Genomic DNA, 12,809 nt, shown 5'->3' on the forward strand with positions numbered 1-12,809 from the left:
TACAAACCCTAGGTAACAGATGTTTGCTTCCTCTATAGGAAAATGCACTTGTGTTCAGTATGTGGTCTTTTCACTCTTCTACAAAAATAAGAATAAACATTTTTAGCAGTATATTTTTTACTATTTTCATAATTGTCATAAGTAAAAAATTTCCCCCAAATTAGTTTAGTTCAATAGAATATGGCAGCTTAAAATAGGACATGCATATTTTTCAATATTTTCTGGACAGCAGAAATTGATATCTTCCTCTGGTGTTGCATTAGCTTTTTGTGAACTAATCCTGGTAAAGGGCTACTTCAGTATTTTTGAAGCTATTGAAAATTAGACTTTTGTAGTTTTATGCAAAAAAAAAAAAAAAAGAGAGAGAAAAAAAAGAAAAAGAAAAAAGAAAAAAGCATTATTAATTCATTTGCATATTTACTTTCCTACATTTCCATTCCTCTCTGCTTCTTCCCCCTCTGCAGGCTCAAGGGAGCAGATCCTTCCATGTTTCCAGTTGGCATTGCTACACAGAACAGCTGTGCCAATTACTTCCAGTTGAGGACTACCACTGGGTGTATAGCTGCTTGTACTGAAGTTGTTGCAATTACTATCATTATGTTATTTCTTGGCAAGGAAAGGAGAAAGATAAGTGAGTGTCTGGGGTGCTTTGTTTAACTGTGGTGAGCCACTTATTCATGCCAACCACTGAGAGCTGCTAGGAAGCAAGCACAGTGAGAAGTGAACTTCTTGGAAATTTTGAATTTAACATGGTAAGGAGACAAAGGGGCTTCTTAATGAAACCTAATATACTTCGAGTCTGCCAGTTCCTTCAGAAAGGGAAAGCATTTTTCAATGTGTTAGATTACTGCCACAGTAGCTATTATGTTCTTGCTTTTATGCAGCTTACAGAGATCTTTACCACTGCTTCGACCTGCAGGAGGTACTCATGTAATGCCAGCACTGAAGAAAACTATCACATGGTTTACCTCCACCCGAGAAACCATCTTGATGACTTGCTCCAAACGGTACACAATTATTCACACACCTATGAACACGGTACTGCGAAGGGAAGTCTTTAGACAGAATTAAGAGTGGGCTGGAAGTTTCAGATGGCAGTTAGGGGTGTGAAGGACTTCAGTGTTTTGTTGTTCAGTGTGCACAGCCATGAGAGCCCTCTCACATCAGGAAAGCTTCAGGGCTCACTTCTACCAAACCAACTACCCCTAGTGCTCAGACAACCATTGCATTACATCTGGTCTGGATGTTGCACTGCAACATGTATTGTGAAGATCACTTTTTCCTTTTTTTCCTCTTTTGTTTTGTACAGCAAAGCTTCAGCAGTTCCTGGCTTCAGCACGGAGGCACTGAACAGTTCACCTCAACACTCAGAGGCTCAGACCAATCCAAGGGCAGCTATCACCAGCAGGGCCCTGTCCTGCTTTGGCTTTGGCAATGAAATACGGAGAGAACCCTTTCAAATTTAATTTATGTGTTTTACTCGTTAAAGAGTGCAATTTGAAACTGTGACAGCATTACCTGGTGGAAACACTGACTGCAAGCATAGCATGCATCACCACTCAAGCGTTGAGGAGGAATGGGAGTGCCACACTGATGCCCACTAAGTCCCTTATCTGTAGTTCAGTTTGTTGCTCATATATTTGCCCTGCCCCTGCCAGCAGAACCCCTCGCAGCAAGGCTGCGCAATCCGCCGTATCAGTCCCGATTCCCGTACGGCCGGCGCCGCGTGCCCGGCCCCGCGCCCTTTCCTGCACTACGGCGTTTCCGTAGCCGTGTCCTCCGCTGCCCTCGCGCGGCGCCCCCGGTCGCCAAGCGCGTTTCTACGAGGCGCCTATAAACAACATGGCGGCAGCGGCGACGGCTTCTCCGGCTGCCCGCGGGCTGTAGGTGGCGCGGCGGTGTAATTTTACGGCGCTGGGGCAGCGGGTCCTGCCGCCTCCGCGCCGCTCCGTCCCGCGCTGCCCCTCCTCGGCGGGCCGCGGTGAGGGCGGTAGGGCAGCGCTCCGCCCCGCCGTGCGGGGGTGTCCGGGCGCTCAGGAGCAGCTCCTCTGCTGCATTACGGCGGAACGGCGGCGCCGAGGCTGCCGGCGGGGCTCCTCGGCAGCGGGTGGGAGAGGCGAGGGCGCGGGGTCTGGGTGCCGGCAGGCGCTCGGGGGCTGCCGCGAGGGCAGCGGGGCCATGTCGCTGCGGAGCTCGCCCGCGGCCACGGCTGCCGCCGGCCTGCCTCCCGGCGCGGAGCTGGAGCAGGAACAGGGCAGCACGGCTCCGCCGGCGGCTGAGGAGGACGGCGAGGATGATGAAGAAGAGGAGGAAGAAGGGGAGAAGGAGCGAGACGAGCTGCCGGCCATCCCGGCGGCGTGCGGCGCGGCGGCCGGGGTAGGTCGGGGCCCGGCGGGGCGGGTCGGCGTCGCTCCGCGGGGCGCTGCGAGCGGCTCCTTCCGTGCTCTGCACCGCTGGGCGGCTTTCAGTCAAGTTTCTTAAAAATAACGCTTGTGTCTGTCAGCAGTGACATACCGAAGCTAGAAAGGCTCCCTCTGCTTATAGTTCTGTAACGTTTTACAGCGGTCTGCTCCCGGGTTAGTCATGGCTGGGGCTCCGCGGCGCTGCTCGGGGAGGTTGGGAGTGGGGGGTATCTGCTTTTCATGCGCTTACAGCGAGAGAACCTCCTGGAAAATGCTTCGGTATTTTTAACTTTTTGTTACGTTTTCCGTTTTCTACGGTTGTGTCCGATGAATGACTTAACATAAGTAGGAAAAAAGCCGTGAGAGAGCTCTTTGCCGGGATAATTCCGTTTCGGAAACCTCGTTCGAGATCTTCAGTCCTCTTCGAGCTATGAGTTACTTTCTGCTGGCTGCCCGGCGTTATGAAACATACGTTTTTCCTGGCATAAGTTGCTCGTTGTCTGTAGCTCCACGTGAAAGCTGCAACTTCAGTCCCACCCCAGAACGTCACCCATCCCACCGTAATACGGTTATGAGACTTAATTGAATGGTTCTGAGGAGTATCTGATTAACTAGAAATTATCCTTATATATAATTTGAGTCTAAGTGATTGAGTGTCTAGTGGTTATGACTGTCATGAAATAATTGTAATGTTAAACCAAGTGATTGTAGGCAAACTGCAAACTCTTTTGAGCAATTCTCAATTTATGTTTTGCCTACAATGTTCCAATCATCTGAAAGGCTCTCAGCTTTGCAAATCTGTCAGAATTCGGGAGAATGTGTTTGTTGTTGTGATTCAAATAGAGATTTGGGAGAAGTCTGTGATGAACAAATACTCAGGAGTGATCTACACCTCTGAAAACATCAATTTCAGACTCTGAAATGACTGGCAAACGCCAGTCCTGTAGAATAAAGATGCCAGCGATGCTCTAAAATGTGTCAGGCTTAGCTTAGGGAATGAGAAATATGTGCAGCTAGTCTGCCATGTAGAATTTTCGCTGCCCTAAAGAATCAGGAAAGAAATCTTGTTTGCAGCTGGATGTCCTGTGTGCATCTCTCTGCTGCTGCCTGTGGGCTGAGATGACTGCTGCAGAGCTCAATCCGGCATGCACTGTCAGATGTACATGGGATTCTGAATTTACAGAGATTATAATAGCATGCTACAGAGGGAGAATTTGGGGGGGGAGATGTAATAGATCTTTGTATAGCCCTAGAGTTCTCTGTGTGACAGAATGCAGTCTTTGATCCAAATGTACCAAATAGGGAATATACTTTTGCACGACCTTTATTGGTTGCAGAAAAGAAGATATTGGATGGTTGATGTGCTTAGCCTTTGTGCTGACCAAGCTACACACCCTATTTCAGGATCTGGAGAGTATGTTGTTAAGATCACGTTTTAAACGTTCTGCTTGAACATCAAAAAAGAGCACCACTTAATCAGATCATCTCAAGTACTTTTAAAGATAGGCATTTTCTCACTTCCATCTTCCTCATTAAGCTGTAGAAAACTTTGTAATTTGATATGGTGACAGAAGGGGGAAATTATTGTCTTAAAAAAATACTTGTTAATTCCATTGTTGTTATTTTTTTTTCATTGAAATTTATTTCCTTTGGAAACAAAGGCCTGATTATAATCATGATGATACTTCAGATGACATAAATTTTCTCATTTTCTCTGCCTATTATTTCTCAGTTGACAGCCATTGGATGATGACTTACCTAATCTCTATGTGATGAGTGAGCCTCAGATGTCCTTGCTCAGAACACCTCCCCAAGTTATTTGTGTAACTGACATTTTCTTTGATGTGTTCAAGACCCACCATTGATTGTGCAACTGATATGCCATGACTAAAACTTCCTAGAAGGCAGCATGAAAGCATAACACATCTTTTAGACAGTTTCTGGTCTCCACAGTAGTTGTGGAAAAGGTCAGAATTTGAGGAAGTCAATAGAAAACAGTAGTATGCTTTTTCTTAAATGAGCACATGTGTGAAAGATGTCACATATGGAGCAAGTTGTCACATCTGGCTGCAAGTTGTAATCAAGTGTTTGCGTGACTGCTGATATTGTCATTCATTTTCAGCTGAGAACAATGTGGAGTTATTGAAAGAGGAGGACCTTTGGGGGTATTTTTCTTTTGTTTTCTGAGGAATCTTGTGGAGATTAAAGTACTCCATGAATAAATTAGTGTGTTCCTGCAGCACATCGAAGTTTTTCTTATGGGTTGAACAGTGCATAAGGCTTGGATGTCAGTTTCTGAAAAGAAACGTGGAAATTTTAAAAGCTTGCCCTCTAGTAAGCAGAAGCAAGTAGAGGTTTCTGTAAGGCAAAAGCGTTCCTACATTACACCTTTCAAGATATAAGAGGAACGGAAAATTTCACTTCTTGAGCAGGCTGTTGTGCTGGCAGCTGCTTTTGGGTAATTGAAGCCTTCCGTGTGTTCTTATACAGGGAAGAAAACCTTTTGCTCTTCGTTGGCCTTTGCCTGCCACATGTGTAGAGTGTAGAGTGACTGAGCTAAGTTAGAGCTGAAGAACAAGGAGTTCAAGAAACTCTTCTAGATGGTCTTTGCTATCCCAAGGCACTCTGTGCCCACTCTTCTTGATTTTTTTTTTTTTAATTTTTTTTATTTTTCCCATCTGATTTAATTTTAATGATGAAAAACATAAATTTATATGGTAAAAGACTGGTACCTTTCTGGCCTCATGAAAGACTTGAAGCTTTTGAAAAATTCTACAAAGAAGCCAACAGTGTTGTGAGTTAGTAATATGCTCTTATAAAGGAGGATTAAAGATCACACTGATCCACTTACCTCCTCTCAGCATACTTATGTGAGGGTTTGGTTGTCTGATGGCAGTGTGTGCAGTATCTTAGGCTCTAGAGGCTCATTGACCTCCTACAGAGTTTTATAAATATGGCACAGTGCTGCATGCTTGTCCTACATTACTCTCCCAGGAGATGTCAATGATAGTCTTTAATGAGCATGTAGCTCTCCAGTTTTCCTCCACGGCTTTCCATAAAGCTTTTATCCAAATAGTTTGTTTAATGTTGTTGCAACTGCACTTGGAGCAGGATGATGGAACTGAATAGCACATGCGAGGTTGGTTTTTTTTTTTTTTTTTTTTTTTTTTGCTTCTTGGGATGGTGGCATTAAACAAATTCTTTTAACGTAACTTCTCAACTATACTATTGCAATGGTGGGGCTGGAGTAAAACCTAGAGAGTTGAGAGAAGGTTATGTCAGTCAAAACGGCTGTCATGACAGCCTGCTTCATAAGATCTCTGTTGATATTATCTACTTATTCCCTACTAATCATATTTGGACTAATCCAAAATCCAGAAGGTTTTCTACCTAGAACATACATGTTGTGACCGAGCAGATTAACCTCAAAACTGGATTTGTTTTAAAAGTCCTTTCTCACGCAGTCACGTCTTGCTGTGCTTATTCAGGGTCGAGTCACCCATTATCCAGTCACATCCCAGGTAAGTTTTAAAAACCATCTTAATGATATTTCAAGGTTTATAGAATAATAATTTAAAAACAGGTAATGTGAAAATACTGATAATTACATTTTATGTTTGTACATTTGTTGCATATCAGGAATTCGGAGATAGAAACTGAAAGTTTCTATTTTTTTAAGCCAGAAATCCTGCTGATTGCTCAGATTTGTAATTTGCTGAGTTATAAGCCATGGAAAAATAGCTCATTTTGCAGTTATTTAAAATTCCTGGCAGTGTACCAATGTGCACACACCACAGTGTGGCAGGTTTATGGGCTGCATTATTACCCTCCTGTTGATGTTTCAGGATGTTGTGGTAGAAGTGAAGTACTTTCCTCAGAGCTCTGGCTGCATGTCTTAGTCAAAATTCATTTCTTTAAAGAGGAAAGGGAAATGTGTGGGTTTTTAAAATAATGTGAATTGTTCTGGAATTTCTGTTCTACTTTGTAGAATTACAATTTTGATCTGCGTGAAAATATTTTTTGTCACTGAGAGAACAAATACCACATAATGATCAAATGAATCTTTATGTTTATCAGTGTATGTTTAGGCTCTTTAAGTGAGGCTGAAAATCATGATGCGCAAGAAGATTGCGTTTGGTTTTTTTATGTAGATCTACTTTACTAGACATCAGCTGATGACTTGGAGCTGAGATACAAATGAAAAGTTCTGCTACGTGACTTGTTTTGGACAAGCCTTCTATCTTCCCTGTGTGTTGCAAATTTTTTTGAAGTAAATGACTATATCTAAATGGAAAGAAATCTGTCTAGTCATGTAGTGACTATTGGCACTTAGTGTCCAACAGGTTGATTGGCACAATCTTTTAAAAGTGTGTTGTGTTACTTCACTTCTGTTCACTCTTTAAACACAGCAGCACCCAGCATTTCTTAGCAAAAGCTTAAGCAGACTGTCTTGTGGCAGGAGGTGCAGATATTAAGGAGATTTTTTTAACATTGTGTTAAGCAATGTTTGTTGGATAGCATTTTTTTAGTGACAACTGGTGCTGAGAACTTTGAATCAGGTGTTTTTTTATCAGGTAGCCAGTAGTTAAATTTTATTAGTAGGGAGTCTGCATAGAATTTTTGTCTCCGTATCTCGAGTCTGGAGAAGTTTGTCTAAACTATATAAGGTTTCCTTTCAAAAAGGAATATGTGACACTTGCATCTGTTCAAACCAAGCTGGCTGCAGTGAGAAAGATAGAATTAGTTGGAAATGTTCTATCCCTTTATAGCATACTGTCATCTTAATTACAGGGATTGGAAAGAGGAGCAAAAAATCAGTTTTCTACTTTCAGCAATTTCATCACAACTATCAACCAAAAGAAAGAAGGCACCGGAAACAGAAGTTCGCCCACACAGCTTGTTATACCAAGCATCAAAAATGGTAAGAGAATAAAAGCCTTATGTTATTTAGTCATCAGTTTAAGAAGATGCTGAGCATTCCACCAACATTTCTGTTGCACTAGTGCCAAGAAACCCAGAAATCTATGTTTCATTAGATTTTAGTGTGCTTTATGTTGTTTAGTCAGTAAATCATTATGGTTGTCCATCCTCAGTTGAGATGAGTGGGAAAAGAATGACTAACAGACCTGGGGAATGAAATAATCATCTGAAATGTGAAAGTTACAGATTCAGAACTGCATTTCCAGATACTGCTTGTCTAACTGCAGTCAAATAGCACATTTTTCTAGAAATTGTCAAACTTCACAGAGATTTTTCTAACTGAATCTGCAGTATGGCAGTAATGAGACATGTACAACACTTTTGTGTTGGAAGAGAGTTGCTGTTCTTCGGTGAAGATGAAGGCCAGTGATAACATGATATAAAACTTACAGGCAAAGCGTGGTGTGTTCTGGAGAACTTCATAGGTGAGAAGGAATATTGTTGTGCTGTGATGAGGTAAAGATAATCAATGGAAAGATATCATGTGGAACTGTATCTTCAATCTGGTGAGTTAAAATCACAAAGCCTGATGAGGTGACATTGTAGTTAGACCTGATATTTTTAATAGCAAAGTTATTTCATTGTTGAAGTGTTTCTTGAGGAAAATAGGTTATGGAGTTTTAGTAATTTCAGACTTTTGATAAAAGGTTGTACAGACATTTGTCACATTTGTGTTCTGCGTAGCTGACCTTACCTGTGAGCAGGTTCTTTAGTATTTTCTGACTCCCTATGTCTTTAGAATTCTTAATGTATTTGAGGCTAGAAAGAAAGAGATGGTGCTAATTGAAAGATCTAAGTAGCATGGATTAGGAACAGAACAGTGGACATTGGCTTAACTTGGAGAATTGGTTCCCTTAATAAAGCAATACTGATGTCATTGCTGGCTGTTCTGCAAATGTAAAAGGCAGTGCAAGACTTTTCGTAAGTAAAGGTGCTTCCTACTTTATTTAAAAAAAAAAAAAAGGCAGAGAAGAGGGGAGGAAATGACCGAAACACAAAAGTTATGTGTAAATGAGAGTTTGAACATGATTTTGTTCTGGTAATTTCAGGATCAGGGTAGTCTGCCTGTATGAAAATAGATTCTTTTGTCTAACTGTCCAAGGTGCACTCAATGTTATTTGAGGACATATGTTTGTATTCCATGGGGAAAAAAAGTAACATTGAAACAACACAACCCTCACAGTTTAGAATGCTTGTATTGGTAATCTGGGATTAGTGAGTGATGCTTGGCTAAGGATTTTTTTTTTGTCTTTTTTGTGCATTTATATACATCTGATCTCTCCCTCTGGATGTGTATATGTGCACATATTATTGTACTTCAAGCCTGAGCTAGAAAAATATTTATTTCTCAGGGGAAAAAAAAGAAAGTGTTTATAAAGTAAAGTTGGTAAATACAGTATGAAAGCTGGACTTATGTTTGTTATATAGTTGCCAGAGATAGTTTTGTTGGGTTTTTTTTAGACCAGATGATTGTTGCATTGCAAGACTTGTTGTAAGTTCTGAGAAATCTGTATATGAACTGGATTTTTATAGTTTTTTGATGTTACAATTGTGAATAAGACTTGTTTGCCTTAACTACTTAGGAAATTCTTAACGACTTGGAAAATCTGCTGGTAGCTGTGTTGGTCACTGGAAATACCTACTAGTTTAGATTCATTCACCCTAGATTTGTATAGTAGTCAATTCTCCTTTGTATCAACAAGATTTCCTTCATTGATTTTTTTGATAGTTTCCTAAGCAGTCATACAGTGCTGAGTCTTTTTATGTAACATAACTGGGCAAGCAGCCAGAAATGATTACAAGTTCTTGTCTTGTAATAGGGAATTGTTGCTGTTTGTCAACTCAGTGCATATAAGTTTGAAGTTTGTCTTCAATGGAATTAAATTGATGGATCTTAATGAATATTTTTGCATGTTAGGCAACTAAATCTATTTACAAGTACACTGGAATTATGGTGAAACATTCTGAAGTTGACAGTATTTATTAAATGTATTATTAAAACACAGTTTTAGTATTTCTAACTTAAGCAGCGTATTTCAAAGCAAATTGCATCGCTGTCAGAGTGGAGTTTACCAGGCTTAGCACCTGCAGCCTCAGTTACTGGAACGAGAAACAGCTTCCATCAGCAGCTGTCTCTTCTGCAGGTGCAGGGAATATTTTCCTCGGTGTATTCAGCTGTTTGTAATTCAATGCTCAGTCCATTCAAAAACTGAGAAGACAGAATGAGTGTTAAATTAAAATGACTTGTTTTTCTTGGAGTGGAAAAAATAACGCATAGTCTTAGTTTCTTGTAAGTCAGCCCATCTGTAATAGCGCAGCACTTAGACAGTGGGGTTGTTGGGCACTTTGGCTTGAATTAATTGAGTATGTGTCCACTGTTGTTGTATTACTACTCTTCTTTTAAAAATCTTAAATTTCAGCTGTCAGAGTGACAGGGTTCAACAGCTGTAATTGAAGTCATGCTTGGGACTTAGAACAGCTCTGATCTGATGAATAACATTGATCTTAGTTGAATGATATTGACAGTTTCCCTATCATTAGCATGAGGGAAAAGAATCTCCTTTGTGCTTTGGCGATGTTACTAGCATACATTTGCTGTGATAAATAGGGTAGGCTGTAGAGTACTGATACTACTTTGGTGTTTTGTTAGTTCATGTAAGAAAAAAAAAAAAAGCACCAAAAAAACTGATCAATCTAGAAGGAGAAAAATAAGCAAACAAAACCGAACAGAAACTCTTGGAATTGCAGAGAAAAGGCTTAGAGGGTTCTTAGACAATTCTTAAAGAATTTTGGTTCAATATATTCGACTTAACTCATATAAATGCTTTTAAAATATGCAGTGTAAGTCACACTGGAAAAAAGGAAAAACAACAAAGAAAAGCACATATAAGGATATTTGAGAAGACATTGGCATTAAAATGGGTGTTTGTGTTGTACATGATATCCCAATCTGTTTTTCATGTTTACGGTGGTTTGGCCTTGGCTGGCTGCCAGGTGCCCACCAAGTACTGACACTCCCTGCTTGAGCAAATGAGGAGAAAATAAGGTGAGAAAGCTTGTGGGTCAAGGTAAGGACAGGGAGCTCATTTAAAATGGGATTGACCTGAGGAGGATTTTTTTTTTTTGCTTATTAAAAATGGAGTAGGATCATGAGAAACGAAACCCAAACCGCAGCCAGCTTTGGTTTGCCTGCCACAGAAGCTCAGCCAGCTTCCTCCAGGTTTGAGCACACCTTTGGCCAACAGTGGGTCCATTTTGGAACTGCCGGGATGTGGCCTTGTCAGGTGTGAGGGCAGCACAGGGCTCTTCTCACAGAGGCTGCCACTGCCGCTCCCATCCCGATCAAAACATTGCCATGTAAACCCCGTACAGAGTTTTCAAATAAAATAAAATAAGGAATAGAAGAGGAAGACCTCATTAAAGTGCTGCTATATTAGTTTTAGTATTATTAATTTAGTATTAGACAACCAAATTTATTGAGTAGAAAGTTTAAATGTAGTGCTGTTTCAGCAGTAATTCTCTGAAAGGCGCAGGAGACTTGCACAGTTCATTTAATTTATTGCAAAAATTATTTCAAAATGTTGTAGATGATTCACAGTCAGCTCTAGCTGAAATAATGTATGACTATAGAAAACTTGTTGTGTTATGAAAGAAAATGATTGGGCTTCAGTGTGAAGTTTCAGATTTTTCATAGATATTGGAAACACTACTGTTGCATTTTGTATGTTACTTTTGAGTGAAATACAATGGCAGTGCTGCTATTCTTGGTCAGTAGCTGTCAGTCATGGGCTGCTCAGTTTGGCTTTCACGCAGTAAATATTCCAGGAACACCCTGGATACCTATAATTCCATGCCATCCTTTGATTTCCTGTTTTGTCTTTTAACTTGCATGCCTGGAGTTCATCATAGATTCAGGTGGATGTAACATTCAGAATAGGCACGTTCATTATCAGTCTGACTTCGGAAGGTACTTGGCTTAATGTTCAGAAGTTCAAGCATCTGTGTCCACAAATGAAAATTCTGCAGCACTCATGTGAAAATGAAACTACATTTCAACTTGAGTTTTCTTGTATGATGTGCTGTTGCTGTAGCACTAGATGTATTACTAGTCTGTCTTCTGTAAGTAAAATATTTTGCTATTTTCCCTAATAATGAGTTGGAACACCACTGATTGGTTGTTCAGGCTTTTTTTTGATCAATATGCTAGCAACTTAATTGTGAAAAATCCAGTGTGATTTTTTCTTTGTTTTTGTAATGGACAAATAATTTTTTTGCCACATGCTCCAGCAGTTCATTTATATGGTAGTAAAGAATCCCTTCTTTTTGAAAGCCTCAGGCAGGAGACAGAGGGGCTGATTTTTCTTCCTCGCTTGGCATTGGGAGCACTTTGTTCAAAAAGATATAATTATGGGCTCAAGATAGAGGGGTTTTTGTATATGATTTTATTCCACTTCAATTAGTGAACGTTTCCATCCTGTCTGGGATGAGCATATGGTAGGAAAAGTACTTGGATGAGCTGGAATGTAGTGAAATATAATTAATCAGTGTGAGTTTTCATTTTTCTTCTCTACTTCCTCTACGTTTGTGTTTTGCTAGCTAACTGTTACGTATATGTTTGTCTTCTATTTATTTTTTTTTTTGCTTTTTTTTCTTTTTTTAAATTCAGTGAGAGACCTACCACCTATTTGCCTCGATGTTAGACAAAAACAGCGCATCTCTATAGATACACTGCCCCAAGAACTCAAAGCACCGGTCCCTCATCAACCTTCCCTTCCCATCCGAACCAAAACTGTGAAAGACTTTCAGTAAGTTTCATTGATATTCCTAAATGTAAACTTTACTTCTTTTCACTTTTGTTCTAATTCGTGCACTTGGATTTTTGTTCATCTTGAGGGAGAAATTCAGTAAGACTGTCTAGTAGCAGAAGTAGTTATCTTGGCTCTAATGGTGTGATGAATAACTCTGTTGCTGTGAAAATTACCAAAAGAATTTCTCTAGCAAAAGCTTGCTGTTCTGGTCAAGAAATGGCAAAGTCTGTACTTCAGAGTTGGAAATTCTGTTTCTAACATGGAGTTAGGCTTTAGAACAAATATGTATGGCTTACAGTAGATTGGAAAATACCTTTCAGTGCTAAGTTTTTGTTGTTTTTTTTTTTTTTTAACTGCCAGCTACAGTATGTCCTGTCCACGCAGGTACTGAGCATTTTTTCAGTCTTCTGTAGAACAGTGCACATAAGGCATCTAAATTTGTAACGTCGTATTTGAGGATCTGGAGGGATAACTAGGTGGCCTACACATTCTAACTTGATAAAAAGAAAAGCAGGTGACCTTTATTTATGCATTATGTTTAAAAGAACGTTAATTTTCAGTATTGAGTTTATGGCAGAAACTTTTTATTCATGTATCATTGCTTTTGTGCCCACTATTT

General features: G+C 40.3%; 1 protein-coding gene across 7 annotated transcripts in view; it reads left to right on the forward strand.

Annotated features, from left to right (window-relative positions):
- Nucleotides 1–1,788: 1,788 nt before the first annotated feature.
- Nucleotides 1,789–12,809, forward strand: part of HECTD2 (HECT domain E3 ubiquitin protein ligase 2) — a 35,014-nt gene continuing 23,993 nt past the window's right edge. Inside the window, exons 1-4 of one of the 7 annotated variants that reach the window (XM_085229272.1) lie at nt 1,789–2,376; nt 5,867–5,923; nt 7,235–7,323; nt 12,049–12,187. In XM_085229272.1, coding sequence (XP_085085398.1) covers nt 2,294–2,376; nt 5,867–5,923; nt 7,235–7,323; nt 12,049–12,187 — 368 coding nt within the window. In that variant the 5' untranslated portion in view covers nt 1,789–2,293. Of the gene's footprint in view, nt 2,377–5,866; nt 5,924–7,193; nt 7,324–12,048; nt 12,188–12,809 lie in introns of all 7 variants that reach the window. The other 6 variants (XR_014884647.1, XM_085229273.1, XM_085229269.1 and 3 more) reach the window with 6 other exon arrangements.

The sequence above is a fragment of the Meleagris gallopavo genome, chromosome 8 (genome assembly GCF_905368555.1).
Source record: "Meleagris gallopavo chromosome 8, MGAL_WU_HG_1.1, whole genome shotgun sequence".
NCBI classification, from domain to species: domain Eukaryota; kingdom Metazoa; phylum Chordata; class Aves; order Galliformes; family Phasianidae; genus Meleagris; species Meleagris gallopavo.